Source organism: Bicyclus anynana, chromosome 18 (genome assembly GCF_947172395.1).
Source record: "Bicyclus anynana chromosome 18, ilBicAnyn1.1, whole genome shotgun sequence".
NCBI classification, from domain to species: domain Eukaryota; kingdom Metazoa; phylum Arthropoda; class Insecta; order Lepidoptera; family Nymphalidae; genus Bicyclus; species Bicyclus anynana.
Genome location: NC_069100.1, coordinates 9,047,136 through 9,074,387, shown reverse-complemented (window position 1 = coordinate 9,074,387; position 27,252 = coordinate 9,047,136). Strand labels below are relative to the sequence as shown.

Below are 27,252 nucleotides of genomic sequence, written 5' to 3'. Positions count from 1 at the left end.
CAAACCCCCAGTAACACTGTCACGGTGCCAATAACTGTCACTGCATAATATAGGCCTTGACATAGACTTCAAAGCAAAACAGTGCGCCAACATTAACCTATAAGGTACCGAATGTAATGTAGTCCTACTATACCGACGTCTGTACTTAAGACTACAGGTATTCAACTGTAGCTTAGTTTCTTCGGGTACGTTTGTCTAGTATAATACTATACGTCTTTATTTCTTTTTGTCAAACCCTCAGTGACACTGTCACAGTGCCATTAACTGTCACTGCATGATAAAGGCCTTGACATATACTTCGAAAAAAAAAAACTTTTTATTCGGGTACGTTTGTCTAGTATACTATAGTTTATTTCTTTTTGCCAGCTTCCGATGAAACTCAGACTGCGACTGAGTCGGACGCCAAGGAAGAGGAGCCGGACCATCAGAAGGTGGAAGTGCCGCTGGGAGGCAATGTACAGCTACACTGTCCAAAAGGTAACGGTGACATGTAACATTACCGTATACTAACTTCTCAGGGTCTTCAAGCCAAGTTATATATCAATTATCTTTCTATATTTGATATCAAAACTAAAAATGTATGGAAATGGCTTTAATTGAAAAATCGATTTATCGGAAAAAGAGGGCAGGCGTTAGTGGAATCTGATGAAAAATTCAGGGCTGCTGACAAAAAAAATTCCGGTATTTATAACGAACGTCCATAAGGACACGTCTGAACAAGATATTATGAATTATATCTCACGAAAAACAAATGAGAACGTAATCTTAGAAAAGCTACTGATCAAAAGAAATTGTGAACATGATGCATATAAGTTTTATGTGTCTGAAAGTAGGCTTCCGCTGTACTTGGACGAGAGTCTTTGGCCAAACGGCATTGTATTTCGGAGGTTCGTGACCTTCAAACATAAGCGTGAATCCTCATATAAGGAGGTTACAGCGAGTAAAAATAACAAAATAACCATTAATGGATAAAAGCCTATGTAAATTTATCTCATTTAACTGTAAGAGTGTGAAACGTTCGGCGCAAGGAATATATGAGCTAAGCAGAGCAGCTGATATAATTGCATTGCAAGAAACCTGGTTGCTGCCGGATGAATTAACTTTCCTCGACACAATAAGTGAGGATTTCAGCGCAACCGGAGTGTCTGCAGTGGACACATCCGCTGGTATCGTCCGTGGAAGGCCGTTCGGAGGAGTCGCGCTGCTATGGAGGCGTAGTATTTTCCAGAATGTGACAGTGATACAGTGCGATAACCCACGTATATGTGCCATTAAAGTGTCATTACAAGATAAATCGTTTTTAGTGCTAAGTGTATATATGCCCACTGACGCAGTGGCCAATCTAATGGATTTCACAGACGTGCTTGGTTCGGTGAGTGCTATTATAGATGCATACAGTGAAAACAGTGTATATATATTAGGGGATTTTAATGCGCACCCGTCTGAGTTGTTTTTTCACGAACTTTCTAAATTCGGCAGTGAGCAGAAATGGACTTGCATAGATACCGAAATACTAGGTTTACAATCTGACACCTATACTTTTATAAGTGAAGTTCATGGCTCCAAGCGGTGGCTCGATCATTGTTTAGTTACTGAGGCCGCGGTTGAGTCAGTGTATAATGCTTTTGTTTCTTATGACGTTTTGTGGTCCGACCACTTTCCTCTGGTGATAGAATGCAATTTAAATGGAATAGTACCTAAAAGAAATATTACGAACAACTCTCTGAATACAACAACATATTGGGGGGAGAGAAACCAACAACAGATATTCACATACCAGAGGGAATGTCATGAGAGACTGAAGCTAATAGACTTTCCACGTGAGCTGCGCGATTGTTGTGATCGTGCTTGCAATGACGTTGTACATAGATCTGTGATTTCGAAATTGTACAGCGACATCGTTAATGCCTTAACGGAATCATCCGTGATTGGTCATGAAAGCGGGAGGCGTGTAGTAAAGAAGACCGTTATAGGCTGGAATAAGTACGTCGCGAGCGCACACGAGGAGGCCAGGCACAAATTCTCGATATGGTTGTGGTACGGTAAACCAATGGTAGGTCGCTTTTACCTTGACATGTGCGAGACTAGAAGAATTTTCAAATCCCGTCTAAAATGGTGTCAAGATCATGAACATCAAATAAAAATGGACATTCTGGCCTCATATCATTCCAAAAATAATTTTCGTGGTTTCTGGAAAAACACCAATAAAATGAATAACAGGCCAGCCCTCCCCGTGAGCGTCAGTGGTGTGTGTGAGCCCGTTAATATTTCGAATCTCTTTGTGGATCATTTTTCTGTACAATCGCCTCTCAGCCTCTCTCAACCAGCAGTGTTTAGTGCTGAGATCAACGAAAAGATGGGGATTGTATTTAAATGTGCAGATGTAGCGCATACTATTAAAAATATGACAAGAGGTAAATCCCCCGGTCATGATGGTCTCAGCATCGAGCATTTACAATATGCTGGCTCACATCTACCCAGAGTGCTGACCATGCTCTATAACATTTGTATTAGTCACAGTTTTATGCCAAGGGAGATGATGCGTACCATAGTAGTGCCTATTGTGAAAAATAAAACTGGTGACTTATCGGATAAAAACAATTACAGGCCTATTTCATTAGCTACTATAGTCGCTAAGGTGTTTGATAGTTTGCTTAACACTCAAGTAAATAAGCTAGTTAAGCCTCATGACAACCAGTTTGGTTTTCGTCCAGGGCTGTCAACAGAAAGTGCAGTATTGAGTCTTAAGCATACTGTCAAATACTATGCTAGGCGTAAAACTCCAGTTTATGCCTGCTTTCTAGATCTTTCTAGGGCATTTGACCTGGTTTCTTACGATATCTTGTGGGGGAAGCTAGAAGCAGTTAAAGCACCACCCGAACTCACCAATATATTTAAATTTTGGTACAGAAACCAGGTCAATTATGTCCGATGGGCGGGAACGTTATCACGTCCCTATGGGTTGGAGTGTGGAGTCAGACAGGGTGGGCTAAGTTCTACGACGCTTTTCAACCTATATATTGACGAGTTGCTGGGTGAGCTCAGCGGTACCAGAATCGGCTGTTACATTGACGGGGTTTGTGTAAATAACATAAGCTACGCCGATGACATGGTGCTGCTGAGTGCATCACTTTGTGGCCTGCGTAAGCTGTTGGCAATATGTGAGGCTTATGTGGAAAGGCACGGGTTAATTTATAATGCCAAGAAAAGCGAAGTGATGGTCTTTGAGGCTGAGGGAAAGTTACCAAGTAACGTTCCATCGCTTGTACTAAATGGGACAATTTTGAAACAAGTTCACCAATTTAAATATCTAGGACATATTTTGACCCCCGACCTCAAGGACGACACGGATATTGAAAGGGAGCGGAGAGCATTGTCAGTTAGAGCTAACATGCTTGCACGCAGGTTTGCACGCTGCTCACAGCAAGTTAAGACAACATTATTTAAGGCCTATTGCACTATTTTTTACACATGCAGCCTGTGGGCAAAATATACACAAAGATCGTACAATGCTCTCCGTATCCAGTACAATAATGCATTCAGGGCTATTATGGGGCTACCTCGTTACTGTAGCGCGTCAGGGATGTTCGCGGAAGCAAGAGTTGATTGCTTTTATGCAACAATGCGCAAAAGATGCGGATCCCTGGTGCGAAGGCTGCGAGGCAGTACCAACAGCATTTTGGCAGTAATCGCCAGCAGACTAGACTGCACCTACGTGAACCACTGTTGTGGCGTTTCTAATGGAATGACATAGCACTGGTTCTCGTAAATACAATAGGTTTTAAGTAACTAACATAGATAATAAGAAATATTGTTATTTACTAATTTTTAGGTTTAGGTATACACAATTAACATACTTATAAGAGAATTTTACTAACAAAATGAGTCTTGGTTACTTTAAATAAATGAATTATATTATTATTATTATTTATTATTTAATAGGTTGAACACGTCTTTTCCATACATATTTTTAGTTTCCAAAGCGTTTATAGGAAGATAAAGAGAAACGAATGTTACAAGTTCCTCAACAACAGATGGTATTAACATTCATTATTTATGTTATTGTAGCGGGGAGGTATCAGTGTTGGTATGAATAAGAGACTTGAGCTCAGTTGTTTGTTAGGCAGCGTAGACACCAGTAAGTGATTTCGTGCAATAATGTTTTGTGTTGTAAGTTTATCATAAATTATTTATTATGTGTCGGGTAGGGAAGGTGACTGTTCATGCATTCTAAAGGAATCCTTTAAACCTACTCTCAAGGTCACAAGTTCTGGGACCTGCTCGAGGTGTTTCCTCTACCACAAAATAATGGTACAATCGCTGTGACTTTTACCCGTCACGTCATAATACATTTGTGACATATCATCATCCTAATAAAGCATTTTAATGGTCCCCTATATAGGACAAATGTCTCCATTATTTTTGGAGCTCCATTATTACTTTCCAAAGCCGGTTGGCGGGGTTATGGTTTTAGTATTTGACTTTGTAAATATCGCATTAGATGTTATTGGTTTTAGCTAGAACCGAATGCTTAACGTGCTTTCCGAAGTACGTACCTATTATTAACATTTAAAAAATACAAGGATTTTATTAAAATTTATTATAGTGAATAACTTTAAGTATATAACAAGAAATAAATAAAATGAAAACCCAAGTTTTCGAGTTATATCAAGATGGCGCCCTTAAAGCAACTATGACACGACAATTGATAACAAACGTCAATTCTACTAATGCATTGAAAACGTCATCAATCCGCAACTATTACCCGTATAAGTGTTGCATTTCTTGGGTGAGAATAAATATTATTTCGAAAGAATTAAAGTAAATTCGTATTTTAGATTATACAAATCGTATAATCTAAACAAGTTAAAAAAAAATATTTTCTTTTAGATACTACTTACGTTTTGGGGCAGCAGGGTTGGGAATGCAAACGCGACTGATTATTTAATATTTATTTTAAATAAAATATTACAATAAAAACTTATAATAACTAGAAAACTCTAATTTCGGCGATTGAAATGTAGAGAGCCTAATCCTAACTAGATGTCCCACTCGATCGGAGATTGATCAAAGAGCGCCTTCCATGGCGTATCCTCCTCTTTTATATTGATACTCATTTGCGTAATTAACTACGTAAATCGCTACGTGAATCCATCGCAACGAAGTATGTAGGGCGCTGAACAAGCACATTCTGCCGTCCAAGGTTAGATGAGAGCAGGGCACTGGAACATGCAACCGTTGCAACCTACTGGACTACAGCGGTCGTAACACCTCCCTCCGCAGAACAGCGACTATTGCAGGACCTGTCCGAGATGGTCGCTGGCAGTGACCTGTGATCGATTTTTACTCGGCTAGGGTAGTTATTGCTGGATGCCGTGTGGATATCGTGTGGTACTTCAAAGTTCAAAGAAGCTGATTTTTCTATCCATTTTCTTCATAATTATGATCGTGTGATATTACACCAGTTCTGGTCATCCAGACAATTGGTCAAGATTGGGTTAATATTACATTGTCCAAGGTGTCAGCTTCGGATAGCTGTTGGATTGCGACTCGACGAACAGGAAATCTGAAGGTACAGTGCTTCGACATCTAGCGACGGGGTTACTGCTTGGGGCTTGTTCTGGATCTGTAGGCTGGATCTTGAATGATACACATGCTGAATTTATCTTCGGACATTCTGTCTCTATGTACCTAGAATCTTTGCTAGAGAGTGCTACAGAAGGTAAGGTTGGAATCAAGGTTTTATGGTTTCTATTAGGAACATGGGATATGTTAAAGAAGTCGTTGGTTTTTGAAATGGGATGCTAGAAGTTTAATACTACTACCTACTATCTGCTTATCTATAAAAAATACCTATTTTAATTATTTCACTAAAAGACCTAAATCCTATGCCAAGTAATTTATGCATAGAACATTAAATCTTTATTTCCTAATAATATAAGATAACATAAAATGTTATATTGGATGGTGCTCGGTGCACGAATAAATCGTAGATAATTTTGCAATTCTTTAGCTCTTAAGTGAAAATCAGGTGTTATATTAATTTCTTTTTAAAATAGTGTTACTACCTATTATTAAAATGAATACGTTATTATTAATTTCGATTGATTCATGACTTTCGTGGGTATTGAGTTTTTGAGAGCACTGCGACATAAAACTGCTTACTTAGACTGACCTGGTTAACTTTAAATATAATTGACGTTAGTTATTACGCAAGATATTAAAATCTTGACCATTATTATTTTAATGCGTTATTATTGTAATCTAGATTATGAGAAAAACTTTACCTTCGAGAGCTCTAATTACTACTTATGGATTTTAGTATGATGAGAATACATGAATTGATATATTAATTTTAAGTAAGATTCCAAAGAGATAACGTTTTAATAGGACATAATTTTCGCTATTCGTAATTTGAAGGAAACTAATCCTGGTCCATTGTCAAATGAGTCAATCGTTACATCTTGTTCTTCGGTCGCTTGTAGTATTGTCAGCTATAGTATTTTCTTGTGGGAAGATAGGTTTCTTAGGAACTTTCTTAAGGCGAGATTTGGCTACTGAGCGCCATTTTTTCTTGGTATATATGTGAATTGGAAGATTTACAGGTAAATTATCCTGCATATAACGCGGTGTTAACTTTTGTTGGGATGTCATTGGGGTTTGTTCAAAGTCTTGCTGATCAGAGTTATAACCCTTTTCGGGATCCTTAACCTCAGTTTGATTTACAGTCAGTTGGGTCTGGTCATCTAAAAATGTCTCATTATTAAGTTCAATACGGGACAAAGCATTTACATTAGTCTTCGATTTGCCTTGCTTGTAGACGATAGTAAAGTTATATTCACTCAACTTGAGCCTCCAACGGATTAGTCTAGAGTCAGGCTCTTTAAGGCTCATGACCCATTGCAGAGGTCTGTGATCCGTCACGATTTTAAACTTTCTTCCAAATAAGTATGGACGGAAGTATTTAGTAGCCCAAACGATAGCTAATAATTCTTTTTCGATCGTACTATAATTAATCTCGTTCGAGTTTAATGTCCTAGACGCGTAGGCTATTGGTTTATCGTTACCTACAGGTCCTTGGGAAAGGATAGCGCTTATTGCGAAGTTGGATGCGTCCGTTGTTAGTATGAAGTCTTTGTTAAAGTCGGGATATTGTAAGATAGGGTCGTTACTCAGTAGTACTTTACATTTCTCAAAACAGTTAATGTAGTTAGGGTCATTATAGGTAATTTTGAACCCTTTTTTTAAGCATTGTGTCATGGGTTTTGTTATACGTGCAAAGTCTGGAATGAACTTTCTATAATATCCGACTAAACCAAGAAAACGTTTGATCTCGGTAGCAGTTTTAGGAATGGGGAAACTGTGGATAGCTGTAATTTTGTCGGGATTAGGTTTGATACCATCTCTACTTATAACATGACCTAAGTAAGTGGTCTCTAACTTAAGAAATTCCGACTTATCCATTTGAATCTTGAAGTTAGATTCCCTAAGTCTTTTGAAGACTTTCTCTAAATTCACCATGTGTTCCTGTAAGGAGACACTGAAAATTATTATGTCATCTAAATATACTAGGCATATAGGCGTTTTGGAGGTTTTTAAGGACGTTGTCCATTACACGTTGGAAAGTGGAACGCGAATTCTTAAGACCTTTTGGCATTCGCAAAAACTCAAAGCTCTTATGTTCTACGTTGAAACTAGACTTGTGAATATCAGCAGGGTCCAGTTCAACTTGATAAAATCCACTGGCAAGATTTAACGTAGTGAAATAATGACATTTACCGAGCTTATCTAGAACATCATTAATATTAGGGATGGGGTATTTTTCATCTACAGTCTTTTCGTTAACTTTTCTAAAGTCAACGACCATACGCCATTTTACTTTACCGGACGCGTTATATATATTGGGGAGCTCCAAGCTGATTGTGAGGGACGAATTATTCCTTGATTATTTTCGAAATTTGTTCCTGCACTTCCTGACGATGGATGGAAGGGTATCTACAGGTCTTAGTATAGACAGGTAATTCATCTGTGGTGCGAATTCTATGTTTCACTGTATTAGTGAAAGTTGAAGGTTCACCGTCGAGATAAAATATGTCAGAGTATTGCGCACAGAGATACTTTAAGTTTGCTCGTTCTTCTGGATTAAGGTGGTCAGTACGAAGACGCGAGAGTACTTCGGATGCTCGATCTGTAGGTTTTTGAGTACCCGTGCACTGTAAGTTAAAAAGTTTCGCACTAACTGGTCTATCCATAGAGAATACGACATCATGTCTACTGGGATTAGTGACCTCTATAATACCGTGGTTATTCTTAATTTTAGTAATACAGTCCCGAATAGTGCAGTTAGATATTATCTGTTCTGTTACTAGTGCGTCACCGTCATGGAAATTAATAGGGACTCGAATTAATCTGGATGTATTAGCCGGTATAATATCTTCATAGAGATTACAATTTCGCGAGTTATACATACGCAAAGAGTTGGTAGAGTTACGTGTTACTAAAACTTTATTTTTTAAGTCTATACTCGATTCTAACTTTTCTAACAGATCTAAACCAATCAACCCGTCGAAATAATTGTGAAATTTATATATGAATAGAGTAATGTTACAATTTTCATTAAATTCAGAAAAACATGGTAAAGTAATAGAGTAATAGTTTCGAGTTGTCGCGTGGATATTAGTGACCTCAAAAGGTTGATAATTACATGGAATGTGCGAGTAAAATCTTTCTACTGCTTCGGGGTTAATAAATGATTGAGTAGCGCCTGTGTCGACCAATAATTTTAAGGGCGGATCTTCTGTCTGTATAAATGGAAGTTGTCTTTGCGTCTGTAAGTTAATTTCTATTTTTGCTTGTCGGATTTCCGGGCATATCTGAAAATCCTGGTTTCCAGAAGGGAACTCTTCTTTATACTCTTCTATATAGGCGGGATCATAATCATATGTGGGTTCGTATATAGGATCTGGGTATGCTTGGTCGTAATAGTCATAGTTATAGTCAGGGTAACTGTAATAGTCATAGGGGTCCACTTCATTAACGTTCATTTCCCGTCGAGCTTTAAAATAATTCGATGGGGGTGGATTTCCGTGCTTAGTCCAATCATGTCCTGTCATGAGTCTAGACAATGGTTCAGGGGTGAAATGACTTACGCCACTCATTGGCATAGGGCCGTGGTTAGAAGGCATGTAACTATGTCTTGGTTGGGACACTCGGAACGCGTTGCTTTGGGGTCTCCAAACTGGAATTGGCCTCGGTGGCTGAAAGGTAGGCTGTAAATGATCTGGCATATCGTTGAATGGAGGAAAGAAACTGTAAGGTCGTGGTGGTGGCAACTGCTCCGTCTGTTCTTGGAGTTGGTCGTTTCGTTGTTGAAGATATAAGGTATTAGTTTCTTCGTGAACGTATTCTAATGCCTTTTCTATGGTATCCGGTCGCATGCACCTAATACGTGAACCTAAGGGCTCTTTAAGACCACGGACAAACGCTTTAAGTGTTAATTTTTTATAAAGAGTACGTTTAGCTTCAATAGTAGTAGCTAAAGTTTCATGCAGCGTTATATACGTCATAATGGTGCTAAATAGGCCTTGACACTTTTCGTAAAATTCTTGAGGAGTTAAATTTCTTTGAGTTAACAGAGCTAAATCGTTGTATAAAGCGGTCTCATCTCTTTGGTCTGCAAAATTATTGATTAAGGCTTTTCTTATACCCTGCCAGGTTTCTGGGATGCCATTTGAATTTATTGTACAGGCGGCATTTCCGCTAATTTTATTTAAAATACCGTTTATTAAAGCTAAGTTACTTAGCTCAAATCCTGCCTCTGCTTTTATAAATTGGGTAACTAATTGGTCACTTAAATGTATAAAACGTGTGAGAATATTCGGGTTGCCATCAAATTCGGGCAACAGGCGTAAGGCCTTGTAAATTTGATCGACTAAATTTTCACTCATTTTTCTACTGGAAAAAGAAAAAAAAAAAATTCTAAAGCTAACTATCTCATTAAAGAAAGTAAAGTATATTACTTCCTAAATTATTTGCTTAAATCCTATTCGCACCGATTTGCGATATTATATTAATAATGGAGGTCCGTGATTTTCATGATTGAAAACACACACACAAGGAAAGGAAAAAAAAAATACCTTTAGGAAAAAGGAAACTATAGATAGGATAGGAGAGCAACTCTAGTAAGATCTAGGTACTCACCAATACATTTGCAGTTCTCCGGTGTGTCGATCTTCGGATACTCTTCCCGCTGCTCCCGTAGGTTCGGTATAGCCGTTGTCTACTGGACTCGTAGTTCGTTACGACTATCCTATCGACTGCGCCACTTACGTTTTGGGGCAGCAGGGTTGGGAATGCAAACGCGACTGATTATTTAATATTTATTTTAAATAAAATATTACAATAAAAACTTATAATAACTAGAAAACTCTAATTTCGGCGATTGAAATGTAGAGAGCCTAATCCTAACTAGATGTCCCACTCGATCGGAGATTGATCAAAGAGCGCCTTCCATGGCGTATCCTCCTCTTTTATATTGATACTCATTTGCGTAATTAACTACGTAAATCGCTACGTGAATCCATCGCAACGAAGTATGTAGGGCGCTGAACAAGCACATTCTGCCGTCCAAGGTTAGATGAGAGCAGGGCACTGGAACATGCAACCGTTGCAACCTACTGGACTACAGCGGTCGTAACACGCCAGGGTACAATGACTCATCCTGGGCCATCCATACAATTTTGGACCATCTTCTTTATTTATTTACACACAAAGTAATAAATTTTCAATACAATAATTGAGTAGATCTCTGTCTCCCAAAGTCACCCCCCGGTGACGCCTCTGATGTCCCATATGGATCCTACGGCACTTACACAATCAGAAAAAAAAAGTCTCCCAAACTAGCTGTATATAATGAGGGTGGTTTGTTACACAGGCAGCGTGGGATGCTGGTGGCGCCGCATAGTGGGCAACGCTTCGGATGCGTGGGCGCCGGCAGGCTCGCACCACGCGCACGGCGTGTTGGGTATGCATCTACCATTAGTTAATCATCATCGCCATTCACCTGTTTTAACGGATCACTGCTGGTCCCAGCTGAAGCACATGGTCGCAACATCCAGTGGCGGATTTAGGAATTTGCCCCCTGTAGACAGTTTAGTTTTTGCGTCCTTGAAATTCGATATCTTAGTTAGCAATCATATGTGAAAAAACCTGCAACTTAATGATTTGTGTTCTATCGTCTTTTTACATCATGTTTTTGGTAATTTTCTTAAATTATATTTTTATGTAAGACATTTTTGGGTAAAATCTGCCGCTATCTCGGATCCAGCATACTTAGCATGTTAGTAGATCTTCATCGTCTGGTAACATCGTGAGTATCTAAGAATTTAAAAAAAACAATCTCAATAAATTATCACCAGGTCGACTCTGGTCTTGAAACTAAGGCAATTAGGGATAGTTTACAAGCACTTTTGAAGTGTCAAGTTTGACTATTTATAGATACTCCTACCAATTCGGAAAGTTCTGCTGAGAAGTGCAGGAAATTATTTCATTTACGTCACTATATACAGGACCAATTCGGCAAGTACTCGTACTGCTGAGAAGTGCAGGATATTATCTTATTTACACCACTTTATACAGGTATAAAGGAGGCCCTATACGAAGAGGGTGGGGAGTACCGCTGCGTCGGCGCGCGCGCTCCTGACCTGAAGCGGCTTAGAGAGCTCAAACGCGTCACACTCCGGGTGACAGGTATTTCACTACATAACAATGTAATTTTCAACTTCTTAGAGTCATCATCATCATGATTAACAGCCGATGGACTGCTGGACATAGGCTTCTTTCATGGACTTCCAAACACAACGGTCTCGAGCCGCCAGAATCCAACGGCTCCCTCCAACCTGCTTGATGTCCTGAGTGACCAACAGTGCGCTATCCGGTGCGGGTTCTTATTCTTATGGTGCATCCAGCGCCGGACCGAGGTAAATTTTAGAATGGAGCGAGATACAATTATGGCGCCTTTCGCACACGTAAATCCATCACATAAATTTCTTTTCGATCTTGTCTTTACCATTTCGGCGCCCCCTAGGATTTGGCGCCTGGAGCGACCGCTCCGTTCGCCGTATGGACGGTCCGGCCCTGGGTGCATCTATAATAATTGGATATAAACACATCTATTGCTCCAAATTGTCTTTTGTTTCTGTAAATTCTATGTTCGAAATTCAAAAAAGAATGAATGAAATTATGAATGTGCCAGGTTAAAAACTGCATAAAAACTTTTTGTTAATATAAAATTATAGCTAGGACCAAACGAAACTGAAAATGCAAGGTGGGCCAATAGATGTGTCCAGAAGTTTAATTTATTTCTTGTTTGTGGGGTCTAATATCTATGAGTATTATTTAATGCATATATCTACCGTTTGTTTTGATACTTCTGCAAGAGGTTATATGTAACACTTTTAATGTCATAATAACATATGCATATAAGCGTAATACTTTTAGGTATATTTCAAAGTTTCGAATATGCGTCTCGACTTCTATCTTCGACAGTAATTAATTGGCTTAACACATTCGCTCCTCACCACGGCCGAAGCCTCCCACCAGCCAGACCTGGACCAATTAAGAACACCTCAATCGGCCCAGCCGGGAATCGAAGCTAGGACTTCGTCTTTACATTACGCAGGTGGTGCAACAGCGACTGCTAACAGTGCAGAGGCGACACCCAACGGCTGGCGGCTAGAGTGTGGTGTCTGCGGGCGCAGTCTACGCGTGCTGTGGTTACGCGGTGGTCAAGCGTTGCCCGCTGTGCTTACACCGGACCTTGCACAGCATTGCTGGAAGACGGTGCTGCTAGTACCAGAGCCTGACGAGGTTTGTTAATCATACCCAGAGAATATTTAAGGGCTGGTTTCACCATCTTCTGTATCTTCTAATATCCATCGCAGAACATACCTCCTTCGGCCTACTGAAAGGGGAATGCCCACCCGCCCATACAACGTCGGCCCAGGGAACCCAGTTACACCCCCGTATAAAAGTATATGGAGATGATAATATGAAGTATAAATAAGGATCTGGTTAAATAATTGCCTTCATAAAAGTATGTTTCTTAAAGAAAAATACATTTTTTTATCGCTCTTCTAGGGCAAAATGTTCGCCGCTGCGAAGTAACATTTGAAGCTGTACTATTTTTTTTCTGTTACTAACAAGCTTTACAAACAAGAAGACGAACAAACAATCCAATCAAAAGTCTTAAAAAATATGGTAAAACTCAGGCTGTATGTTCAACAATCTTAGCTTATCCCCGTTGTGGACAAAATAAAGATGAATTAAAAAATGTCGTAAAACGTTGTAGCAAACTTTTTTTGATAAAGTAATTATTTCATTATTAAATTAGAATTATCGAGATTTTTTTAGATATAAGTAAATTGCCGGGTGGTTAGGGAAGGCCTGGGCCGGGGATGGGCATTCCCCTTTACAATCCCATTATTTTATCTGTTTTTGACTTCGACGTAGGTCTGGTGCGTAGTGGTGTCCTCTAGCGGTGGCGCGGTGGCCGTGTTCCCTCGCCGGACTATCGAGGCTTCCCCGTCCCCCGCGCGGCACGCGGTGCGCGCGCTGCAGGCCGGCGCGGGCCCGGCACGTGCCATGACCGGCACCGTCTTGATCGGACTATGGTTGGTTGCGTTGGTCTAGTCTCAGAAGTCCCTCTTGTTGTTGACCTAATTGTATGGTCACAACAAAAACTTGTCACATTAGTGTCAATTTTGACGTCAGAAATTGTGTCAAGGTGTGTATCAGACGGGACCTGCTGAAAATGATGATAGCTTTCTACTGCGAGCTGTTTATATTATTATTTATTATTGTCAATTCACACAATATTCGATTGTCTACTGAAACAATTGTTCTATTTATAAATTGAACACACGAAAATAAATGACGTCCAGTTAACGACGATGTAATTCGTCTTTTATCTTTCCAATGTTTAATTGTTTTGATAAGTAAATCAATGTATAACATACATTTAGATACTTGTACCTATTTGGTTAGTAAATTAAGTTATTTAATGCTCAATATAACATTAGCGAAGTAGCAATAAATATTTATAATATATGTTTTGCATTAAATGATAATATCAAATACGCAGCTGAGTTTATTGTATCCAATCTCTATCAGAGATATACTAAAAAAGTGACTGAAACGTAACATAAAGGATGCGTCACACGAATCGACTGCTTACTTTTAGTACTATTATGTACCTACTATAATAATATCGGTCAGATTATCGCTACAGTGACCTGTATAATGGGCCTACCACACACTCGATGAGTGACATGGGAAATATCGAGGAAAGAAGTCATGAGATGTACTCGTAGTGTTGCGATGTAACTGGTCAGGCCGCATGTCATGCTCCTCGTCATGCCCACCGCTCCCTATTTTGGCGATTTTGAGTACGATCCAAAGGATAAGAACAGAGATTCGCGATTAACCCGGCGTGAATGAGTTGAAAAAAGTTACATAGACTATGAGGTGGGTATGTCATACCCAAATATAGATTTGTCGATTGTAATAATTGGAATGACATTAGAATTCTTTTCATTCATTCATTGATTCAAATCACTCTCTGCACGACCTTCTCCAGCTACTGATCCAGCCGAGTTCCAGGAATCGCTCAGTTCCGAAATATTTAGTGTTTTACATAATGGCTGGGTATGAGATACCCGACCTCTACCACGGCAGGTTAATTTTGCAAGTAGAGCAGTGTGCGGACAGAGAGAGCAACATCGCGGCAACGCGAGGAGCATAGCGTTATGCATAGCGATAAGCAACGCGAGGAGCAGAGCTATGAGCAGCACGAGAAGCATAGCCATGAGCAGCGCGAGAAGCATAGCTATGAGCAGCACGAGAAGCATAGCGATGATCAGCGCGAGGAGTATATCGAAGAGCATAGTGAGTGCAGGCCCATAATACTGTCCGACAATTACCGATTGACTTTAGGTCAAGTGTGGACGCTTCCTAAGGGAAGTAGTTATATTTAAATTTATTTTTTTATTAAAAAATTATAACGAAGTTGGTGATAAGTTGATGTATGTTTACACTTCGCATCAGGCTAGTGTTGATGGGTTTGTAGTTATTAATTTGTTGGATACGATACAACGTTTGTGATCGGTTTCTTTTCATAAATGAAACGAATGTTGTTGTTACTGGTAGCTTCGTACTTTAAAATTCTTGTGCATAATTTAGTAAAAAGGTAATATTACCTAACAAAAATAAGCGATTCGTTTTACAAAAGCATCCGTGTTACTATTGCATAAAACAAAAACAACACAATAGTACCAAAACATGATAGTGGATTCTCAAATGAGTAATACCTTATTATATCTACTGTGGTAATACACTCTGCTACGGTCTTTGCTGCCCCATGATCACTTTGCTGCACGAAGATCAGCTAGGCTATTCTGTAACGATATTTTTATAACTCGCAAGTGCGAGTTCATCTCTATCTCTCTCTGTTTAAAACGATACTATAGAATGAGAAAGATAGCGGTGAATTCGAAACTCGCTTCGAGTTCTAAAAATATCGTTAGGGAATAGCCGTGCTGTCAGCAGTATAGCGGGGTCCGTATCCACGTGCTGGCGGCTATACACCAGGACATACTCTGGTGGTGGTCCACGGCTTTCACGAGTGTCTTCTGCTATATAAGTGTTTACGTCAATATGCTGTTTGAATTAAATAACTCAATGTTAAAAGAATTTTAAATTAGAAAAAAAATTCAAGAACCCGGTCATTAAAACCGTTGTATCGAGTGTAAACCAAAGAATTGTTTTAAGCTCTTCTATTATTGTAGCTCTCTACTATCTATACTGTAGTGTGTAAAGGCCCTTATTCTCTTAGTAAAATACATTACACGATGTTTACTAAGGTTTTCGTCCTGTAGAATTGTAACAGTAGTTCCATATCGTAATAGCCTTTGTGTGGTTTTAGTCCTCGACGCTTAAACACGAATATGTATAAATTAATTGAATAAATATTTTGCTACAATTTGTTTTTATATGGACATTTCAAAATGTTGTGGAGAAAACATCTAGTGGCGTAGCTAGACGAGGGGCAAAGTTAGCCCCTGGTCTCGACCTCGTACCTACTAAAAGAGGCCCCGTAAAACTTTTTAGGGAGGATTTGACATAATTACATTCAAGGGCTGTTAAATCGATTTGATCACAGTCATGAAAGCTGCAATAGCAAAAGATAAGCAATTCACTATAGCTACCTTGTTTGATGACAAAAACGTGGTTTAACATTTCATTTACTAAAAGAAAGTATTTAATAAAAAAATACGTCCTAGTTTTTAGCGAAGAAAAGAAAATAAATCAATTATTTACTGTATTATTACTGTATAGACAAACAAACAGACATTTTTAATCTTGATATAGACTTAACGAGCAAACACTTCTGTTTCAGTTATCTAAACAAAGAACGAATAGGTACACAAGAAAGGTTTTCTCAACCAAAATTTAGAATCAAAATGACGCAGTAAGCGTCTAGGACTAAATCCACATTATCTCTAGTAGATGAAATGTGTGTTGTATTCTAGCATTTCTAGTACTGTAGTCATCCTATAACGATAATTTGTTATGTACTTTAGTGCTCCTAACTCCGAAACTGTCGGCATCTTGGCCGCCATGTTGCATTCTTGGCACGTTCGCTGCGATGACGCGCGCTCAACGCTTCAACTGTGAGCAAATTAAATAAACTCTTGTATTGTGACTGTTGTTCTTTTTGTTAAATTTTAAGGTTTATTTTTTCTAGACATTGAATAATGTCCTTTTTTCTTCTTCGTTCTTATTCGTTAGTGAGTTATTTTTGCTTGTTTATAGTTGTTGCTGAAAGAATAAGAAGACATAGACTCTTTAAACCACAGAGTAAATATCTTACAAACCCATAAAAAAAACAAACAACACGGGTCTCCTTAACATCCGCATATACAAACTTTTTTCCTAATTTGTATTTCAAAATTTAACACTAACAACAAATTAATATAATAATCAATAATTACCAATAAAAGATACTCTATCTTATTTCTTTAGTTTTTGTGAACAATTTTTAAATATTTAAAAACATAAGACGCCATTTTTAACCGACTTCAAAAAAGGAGGAGGTTTCTCAATTCGACCGTATATATTTTTTCTTGAATAATATTGAAAGTTACTGATTTAACACTGACGTCTTTGTCTTTGGCTTCATGTCGTACTGACTCGAGAATGTATTCGTTTTTTAATTTTGTATTTGGTGGGGCTAGGACACCGTCGTGTTCCGTGCGCTCCATCTGCCTATTATTGATTAATCTGTGCTGTATAAAGTAAAGTATTTTGTAAATTATCGTAACTGCAGTTTTTTTATATTTAAACTGTCCTAAAAGTAGTGATTTTTCTAGTTTGAAAACAGTATATAAAACGGTATTTTTTATTAATATCAATTCAAACCTATTTTTAATATTTAAGTTTTTTATAATTATGAAAAAACGTGCATTGCAACGAACGTCCTATCTATACTAGTCCTATCTCTATAAATAGTTTTTTCAACTGTTTCCTATTAGTTTCTCTTGCATTGTTATTTTAGTTTTAGTGACTGTTGGAAACAGGAAAGCGATGTGCCAAATTGTTGATGTTGTAATAGATTTTCTTATATTGATGAAGGGCTAAATTGTGGGTATATTTTTGTTCCTTTTTCTCAAAAAGTGTGTTGACACATTGTGAAATATTTGTAACTCTATGGAATGCAGATACGAAACGATTGAGACATGGTAGTTTCACATAAATAGGGAGGTCTGATTCTCGTTCAAAGAAGTGTCATTTATGACGTCACAGTAAAATGACTTTTGATATGACAAAAGATACTACATCCAAATCCACAGACTTTTATGAACTTGATTTCAAATTTTTACATACTATTTTATTTTACAATGTGTCGATTCACTTTGTAACTGTTTATTACCAAAAAGAAACTGAATGTTAAACGAAAATTATGAACACCAATACAAAATGAAATTAGAATTTATAAGTGATATAATTAATGTGTATTTATATGTGTTTCGTAGTGTTTAAGGTAACTTGTGGAGATTTCCGGTTTAATTAGCACTAAGCGTGAAATTTCGATTGAAATTTTTGTATTAAAAATATCTTTAAAATCTAATAAAACATTGAAAAAATGCCGGTTTACCGGTTGACATTTCATTCGAAATTTGACATTAAAATGGTTAAACTGGGAAATTTCAGCAAACATCGACGCCGTACCGGCATATATCTACATTATATTTTATATAGATGTCAAATTCATAATTGTAATTAAACTTATATACATTGCAGCATAGATGTACTAATGTATTAGAAATTAATGATAATTAAATGTTTTCTTCGGGCTCCTGGACAGTGTTGAACTGTAATGCCATCTCTATTAGATTAGTACGTCGCGCTCAGTGCTTAATAAAATTGTGTAATATAGCTTAAAAATTAAAAATCATGTAAATTTCGATGTCAATTTTAGAGCACCGCGTAGTGCGGGCGGTTTTGTATGGAGTAACATTTGCTACCACAATTTTTGCAACAATCTTAAAATATAGCGTAAAGCTTACGTTTCGCACGAGCGATTTGATGCGATCCGACGCGATGCGATGCGATTTTATGAATATTCATATGATTCTACAAAATATTATGTTGTATCTACACAGATACAGTGAAAAGATTGCGTGTTTAATTTTTCGGGCATTAATGATGTATTTGTGGAAATAGCTATACATTTAGAGCATATAGTATTGTACAAATTTACGTCGCTGACAAACACGCCATGGTTATTAACCAATATCAAGATTATTTATTTAATATCAAAGTATTAAACACTAGAACCAAATATTGTGCAATAATTGAAAATAACATTTGAGCATTATCAAAAACGATAACTTGAGAAAAGTACAATTCATTTATTAAATATTTATGTATTTTTTTAATTTCAATTGGGTATTCTGAAACTTCGCATCGCTTCGCACCGTATCGCAGCGACTCGTTCTGACGAAACGCGATTTAAGTGTAAGTGGAAAAAAAAGTTTTTATCAGATGTTTGATGTTGAATTGTTGTTAGTTTGATTAGATTGTGTTCTCTCTCTTACTCTGTCTGTTTCTCTTCAACACTTCGTAGCTCAACTTTCCCGCTCGGTAGAGAGCGGGTATTGTCTTTCTTTCTGATAAGATTCTAGCGGCTACTGGGGTTTGTATGTTTGATTATTATCAGTAAATCGAAGTATTTGGGTTATCAAATAATTTTTTACAACTGCGGTAACAATTGTTTTTAAATTGTCACTTATTAGGGACAAATTCCCCCCCCCCCCCCTTTTTTTTAAAATGCGGATTATTAGTTTAACTTTTGCATATTTAAGCAGATGACTAGCCAAGATAAATTGGCCGACCGAAATCCGGTCAAAAATCATATATTTTTGACCGGATTTCGGTCGGCCGCAACTATATTTTTGCTTTACTATCATATAATTTTGCGTCATTTGGCCAACAACAATTAAATGAATATTAAACTTCATTATCATTTTGACTATTACAAGCTCCAGTAGTCGCTTGGCTTCAGAGCAAATACTTTTGTATTCTACTTCTAGACCGCCAATTCAGAACTCTTAAACTGAATTTTTGTTGCTTCCTTCGGGACTTGGCTTTTAAGTAAATCGTAAGCTGCATAAATTATAAAAAAAATACTCAACCCCAATTATTATATTAAAAATGTTGAGTAATTGAATTAGTGTATGAAAATCAGGGATTCAAAAATATTGAATTATGTAATTCTAAAGTAAGTTCAGACATTTAAAATAATTAAAAATGGACCGGCAAATATTTTTGAAAACCACTAAATGCCACACAAGTTAATTATTTTTGTAAAAATTTGCATTGTAATTTTTTAATGTTTTGAATCTTCTGGTCTAGAAGCAGAGTACATAAAGTGTGCTCTTCAGAGTATAATCGTCGTTGATGTTGTAAACAATTGTGATATGTGAAGAGGCGTGGCGCGCCGCGGGCTGCGGCTAGTGTTGCCATACGACGAGCTAGTTTAGTTAGGTTAGATTGTAGAGAGATGTATTTTTGTACCGTCTCGACGAAGTTGGGGTCAATTGACGTTGATTTTTAAATATATATAAAATGCAGGGCCGCTTGTGAAGTACTGACAAGTTATAATAAAACTTTTTTGCTTAAAACGTATAGAGACATATCGACATGAAATATAATCCTTATTAATGTGAGTTTGTTTCTGAGCAAGCGCAGGATTTTAAAATTAAATTGAGCGAAGCCAGTGATTTAAAAATATGTTCTTGATAGTAGCGAGGGATTCAACACTACAAGATCTAAATAATAATACCTACTATTTGCTTAGATTAAATATAGATTTGTATTTTTTATCAAGCGAAGCGAAGGATTCTTAGATTGTACCGAACGAAGCGAGTGATTCATAATTAGTTTCTGACTGTAGCGAGGGATTCAACACCACAAACAAGATCTAAATAACCATAATATGCGCAACACAAATTTTGATACAACGATTAGCATTTTTGAAGTACAAATAATGCGTTTTCAGACTAGGAAAGACTTTAAAATAAAAACTAATTTAGTGTAGTCTTGTCAGTACTTTGTAAACTGCTTTGTGAACGGAACAAACAAAGGAAATATTAATGATTGTGTTAACAAGTACCTGCATGTGGAGACGATCCGTCCAACAGCGGAGGCACTGTATAGTTAGTGTAAGGCGCTACGTAGACCCTTCCTCGCACACTTCCCCCTCCTGTAGGGCTATAACGCCAGCCACACATAGTCAAGTTTACTGTGAAATTTGGCTATGGATTTTTTTTTTTCACTTTTACATCCCTAAGTGCACTGCCAACTTGATCGTGTGTGGCTGGCTTAGTGATTTTTCATAACTCGATAGTGTGAGCTTCGAAATCACATCTACCTCTCTCTATCTATGTATTGTGTTAGACAGAGTTAGAATAAGGTGAATTCGATACATTGTGGTGTTACAATTACATTGTTATAGCACTACTGTCCACGATGTAACGCCTCGTTGAGGACTTATAAAGTAATGTTTCATTCTATGTTTATCACCCCTTACTCTAAATGAGTCATAGGGTTGAAGTTAAGAGTGTTTACACCTAGACAAGCACTTTTCTTCTTAAACACCTCAATGCCTCAACGGTAACTCAATGTCTCAAAGCCTCAATAGCTCAACGGTAAGAGCGATCGGACTCATCACCGAGGTGGTGGTGGATCCCCGCCCCGTTGGTCTATTGTCGTACCCACTCCTAGCACAGTCTTTTCCGACTAGTTGGAGGGGAATGAGAATATTGGTCCTATTATAAAAGTATAAAATATATGGCAAATATTTATTATTCTATAAAAAATAAAGAAAAAAAAGAAAAAAAAAAAACCCAAGTAAGCTAAGCATCATCACCTAAAGTAAGGTTAATCTTCATGTTGTTTTGCAGTTTGGTTAAAATTAAATTTAACAATATTTTCAGTTTGTCGTCATCTGGCATTAATCTATACTGTATAACCAAGACGTGATCACTATAAAAATCTTAAGTAGTGATTACGTCACTATTAGAACTATTTAAGATTTATATAGTGATTACGTCACTATATAAATATAAATCTTCGAGGCGTTACAGCTACGGACAAAAACTTCTATTGTTATAATAAATTCGAAGATAAATATATAACTGTTGACAGATTCAGAAATCGTCTTCAAATTGCTACTCTTTTCACATCTCCTTTCTATTCATATGGGTTTGAAATTGTTACTCTCTAATTTGAGTCGTATTTAAAATTGTCCTGAAGTCATTTACTACATCCAACAACAAAGCATCCACCATCTGCGATCCTGCCCAGTCTAGACCAGTGTTCTTCAAGCTATGGTGTATAAGTTACACCAATAGTGCGAGAAGACGCATGAATTCGTGGGAATACTCGAGAATTTCGTACTACAAACTGACCGAGCCCCATTTCGCCACTTCCCGTGAATTTCACTGTCGGCGCCGATAATGAATATGGATTATACTACATTACATATAACATTAACATGTTACATTATTAACCGTATTCAACACCACGAGATTTATACAGGGTCACAGGATATACATAGCGGTGCCTTTAAAGGGGTGATAGAAGGGATCATTAGCTATCAAAGTTCATAATGTTTTATGGTGCAAAAATGTACCAATTACGAAGGACTCTACTTGCGCGAGACTTTTGTCTTGTCCTTTTTTAGCAGACTCAGAAGTGATTACAAAAATAAGTAAATTAATGTCGAACAAAGGTGACAAATGAAACTGTAACCAAAATAAGACCCTAGAATGGCAGAGAATGACCTTGAGTGAAGTCACGCACTTGTGACCGTTGTGTGTAGGGTTAAAGACGTCTTTGACTGTTAACTAACACTCCCCTTTTTCACTAAAGTCACTCTCCCCGCCTATCTCAGGTAACCCATAAAGAATTACACAACAAGAAATGTGGACGGCTCGAACGCCACGAGCACACTGAAGCCGTCCGTACCACAAGTCGTTGCAACGTGGCGATAACACCTTTGCCTCTCCTAAACTGCCTTATCTCACAATTGGAGACTGGCTAAATCCAATCCCTATACGTCCAAACATTTTTCTTTTTAACGCCGGGTAAATGTAAATTGAGCTTATATTTTCCGCAGTATAAAACAAATTAATCGTAAGTATACTAGTAGTCCAGCGGTACGACAATTTACAGAACACTGATCTAGACTAGAACACTGGTTCAAACAAAGCTTTTCAATTATTCGAATGCAGCTCGTAAGTTTGGACGGTGTGGACCTTAGAGTACCTAACTCTAAGTTGTGGACGCATAGAGTAACGATTCAAAGCTCATAGACAGCCAAAGCTCTTAGTGTTCCCTGTTCCAGTAGTGCAGCCGCGCGCCCCGCGCCCCGCGCCTCTATAAAATGGTGTATACTTGTAAACATAGACGGTATTTGTATCACTTACCTCGGCCAGTGTAGTGCAAGAGACAACCGTGACATTGCCAAGTCTAAACCCCCATTCACGCGGCATTGTCCTGTCTGTTTTTTTACAGTATACGTTGTAAAGAATATATACTGGCATACATGTTGTACGTAGATACGTTCACACGACGTTGATACTGTATAAATGTATGACCATGTTATATTATAATATGTTTAGACGTATTTGTTTCAAAAACTTGCAGGATTTTGTGGGATATTAAAATTACATAAAGATATTAGAGCATATTAAAATTACAAAAAATTAGGCCATTAAGTTGGTAATTTTAATTGTTATTAATTTGCTGTATTTTAAATAACAAAACTATGGATTTATTTAGTTTAAGATAGTGAAAGTAATTTCTAATTGCTCACATATGAGATTTAAAATTATTGTATTAATTTGTTTTATTTTAAATAACACTTTAAATAATGTCAAGATAAGTTGAAGTATTTTTATTTGCTTATTTTAGTAATATTAGTTATGAATTTAAAAAATGTTGTTTAAATCGATCGTTGTCATATCTTTTTTCGCGTAGTACAAGAATGATACCGACAGATTTATTCACATAATTTTAAACAACACCAATAGAGGCTTTGTGATATATTTGTCGCTAATCAAATGTTACAGTTGTCTCTTGTACTACAAAATATTATTATGTTGGTAGCTAAGCTAGAGAAACGTATAGGCTCCGGCATTTTTTCTAACTAGGCCAAGAGCTAATATTGGTCGACGGTTCATGATTTAATCAAAAAGGCAATTATGTAATAAGGCAATCAGTTATGGATGATTCGCCTCTCTCATGCGAAAACCCGGTCGGCATTTCCGTATTGCAGTTGCGGTGTCTATATATAGCTGAAAATCTAGCCGGCAAGCATAGCCCAGCAATAAATTAAAGCAATATTCATAAAATTACGAAATATGAATGTCAAGCATCTGGCTAGGGAAACTCGTAGCATTTAATAATTGCATTGTTATATAGATCCTGCAAACTATTTCGTATATTACAGTGGAATTATCGAAGGGTATTTCGTATTCGATTCAGAGAGATGTTATGTTAAACTGTAACGTGTATGGTTTGTAACATTTTTGTGCATAGTCTAATGTATTCACAGGGTATATTTGTGTTACATTTAGTGAAATGGAAAATGTTTGTAACGTAGCAACATTCTCATGTTACGTTCGTTTTCAGTTTATTCTGTGTATTATGAAGTCATGCTCGAAGCGAGGCAATATAAAATTCATCCCTGAGTTCATACCTACTAGAAATAATCGTATCGATGATGTTCATTTTAGTTGCCGTCAACTACAATTGTTTTTCGGCAATCTATTGTTATAAATTTAAATAGCGCAAGCTTCAGCAGTTCAGGGGCTGAACACAAATCCGAGAGGTCTTGTGTTCTATTCCAGCGTACTTTTTTTTTGTCTGCTGCGCGACCTACTGCTTAGTATTAATTTATATGGACCACTAAACAAAGCTCGAGACCGCGACACGCAACACTTTTGTTTAGGGCTCCATATAAATCAGTGGGTCGCGCGACCGCTACCTGCGACCAAGACCAAGTCGCAGTCGCCAAAAACGGAAGTCTACCTTATGAATGCCTCGACTCGAGCAATGCACAAGACCGTAACAGGACCGTACACGGCACGGTTTGCCACCGATCATCCCTTATCACACTAGCGTCCATTTTTCGATACATACAAGTGTCGTATCGGTGCCAATACATAATAGATCATAATTATTAATGATAATTATAATACATACATAATATATATTTACATTTTATTATTAATTATATACATTTGATCGTTTACTTTGTATATCCGTGTATTCATTGCGACGTGTGCGGAGGACTCCTATACCAGATTAATAAATGATACAAAAACATTATTATTAAGCATTTTATTTTAACTCTGACCCTACGTAATTTAACCCTAGAAGTCTAATCTACGCCTGCGAGGCGTACACGCAATCGAATATCGTTTGTATCTTTCTAACGGTTGAAGCTAGCCCGTCGTGTTCTTCTGTTATCTTGGTGGCCGACGGTAGCTAGCGGATCATGCTAGTTATAATTAATATCAGTGTTGTTTTACTTATAGTTTATATTCCAAATTAAAATTTTTGCTCAATGATAAAAACAATAAATTAATAATATTTCTAAAATAGGGTTTTTATATGTATACGCCTCTGAGACGTATATTAAGGCTTTATGTAAGTCCGAAATAGATTAGGCTTCTAGGGTTAACATAGAATATTAAAATTAGACAGACGAGCCAATCAAGCGAGTCCAAACAACCAATCAGTAAGAAACAAAGGAAGTATCAATGCCTACCTATATAAACATCCCAGTTATACATAAAATACCTATTAACATTAACAACCCTTAGCCAGCTCACTGTTGAGCACGAGACTCTCAGAATTAAAGGAGTTAGGCTAATACTCCACCACGCTGGCCTAATTTGGATTTGCAGACATGTAGAGATTTAAGAAAATTCTCAGGTGTGCAGATTTGCTCACGATGTTTTCCTTCACCGTTTGAGACACGTGATATTTAATTTCTTAAAATGCACACAACTGATAAATTGGAGGTGCAAGCCCCGGACCGGATTCAAACCTACGAGTACGCCCTCCGTATTGAAGGCCGTATAAAATATCTATATAGAGCAATGATGTTAGAAGAAAAAAGACGTATATAGGTTACATAAACCATATTCGATGTTTACAACTGGCACACGAAAATTATTTCAGCGGCGTTGTAAACGGCGCGATTACAGCGCGACGATTGAGCTCAGGTTTGCTATTTAGCATAGTTTTAACGTGCCGCTTACGGTCCACGTATAACCTATCAAATCAAAAATCATTTCAAATCAAAATTCATTTATTTCAAGAAGGCTCAGTTTACAAGCACTTTTGACACGTCAGTTGACTATTTGTAAAGTTGAGTATTTGGAAGGCAGGTTCTGCTGAGAAGATACCGGCAAGAAACTCAACAGTTGATAACAATTACTGTTTACATTTCTTATAGTTTTACTTCCTGTGTGAAGGTGGAAGCTGATCCAACGGCCTCCAAGCATCTTTATCATTAAGGAACTCATCAATGTTGTAGTACCCTCGACTAAGTAAATGTTTTTTAACACATTGCTTAAAGCTATGCATTGGCAGGTCCATCACAGTCTTGGGGATCTTATTATAGAAGAGTACACCCAAACCTACAAAAGATTTTTTTACTCTTTGGAGACGATATGCAGAAATAACTAACTTATGAGCGTGTCTAGTAAGACGTGGGTTTAAATCTCCTTTTAAAAATTTAACCCTTCCGCTGTGGGACATTTGAATGCTCAAGCAACCAGTCAGAGTGAGGTACCTCCTCACAATACGCGCTGTCTCCAGTATAACGATATGATGTAATGCCTTCTGTATCCGACCCGTAGTTAAGAGAGAGCGAGAGCTTATTAAGGTGTTGGACCCGATTATAATCATTATAATAGTCATCTGTTGTGTGCATTTTAGGAAACTAAATATCACGTGTCTCAAACGGTAAAGGAAAACATCGTGAGGAAACCTGCATACTAGAGAATTTTCTTAATTCTCTATGTGTGTGAAGTCTGCCAATCCGCATTGCATGGTGGACTATTGGCTTAACCCCTCTTATTCTGAGAGGAAACTCGAGCTCAGCAATGAGCCGAATATTTGATAATGATGATGATGATGAATAGTCATCTATATAGATTCAAACATTATCACTATAAGTCTTAGCCTAGCCCGCATGATAGCCAAAGTCAAAATCAAAGTTCATTTATTTCAAAGCACAAAAGCCACTTTTGTTTGTGATCGGTTTCTTTTCATAAATGAAACGAATGTTGTTGTTACTGGTAGCTTCGTACTTTAAAATTCTTGTGCATAATTTAGTAAAAAGGTAATATTACCTAACAAAAATAAGCGATTCGTTTTACAAAAGCATCCGTGTTACTATTGCATAAAACAAAAACAACACAATAGTACCAAAACATGATAGTGGATTCTCAAATGAGTAATACCTTATTATATCTACTGTGGTAATACACTCTGCTACGGTCTTTGCTGCCCCATGATCACTTTGCTGCACGAAGATCAGCTAGGCTATTCTGTAACGATATTTTTATAACTCGCAAGTGCGAGTTCATCTCTATCTCTCTCTGTTTAAAACGA

The 27,252-nt window shown here is 37.5% G+C and overlaps 1 protein-coding gene across 1 annotated transcript in view; it reads left to right on the top strand.

Annotated features, from left to right (window-relative positions):
* Positions 1–24,954, top strand: part of LOC112054495 (uncharacterized) — a 105,176-nt gene extending 80,222 nt beyond the window's left edge. The window contains exons 11-15 of the mRNA XM_052886817.1: positions 367–477; positions 10,934–11,023; positions 11,638–11,748; positions 12,680–12,867; positions 13,510–24,954. Coding sequence (XP_052742777.1) covers positions 367–477; positions 10,934–11,023; positions 11,638–11,748; positions 12,680–12,867; positions 13,510–13,689 — 680 coding nt within the window. The 3' untranslated portion in view covers positions 13,690–24,954. The remainder of the gene's footprint in view (positions 1–366; positions 478–10,933; positions 11,024–11,637; positions 11,749–12,679; positions 12,868–13,509) is intronic.
* The last annotated feature ends 2,298 nt before the right edge of the window (positions 24,955–27,252 follow it).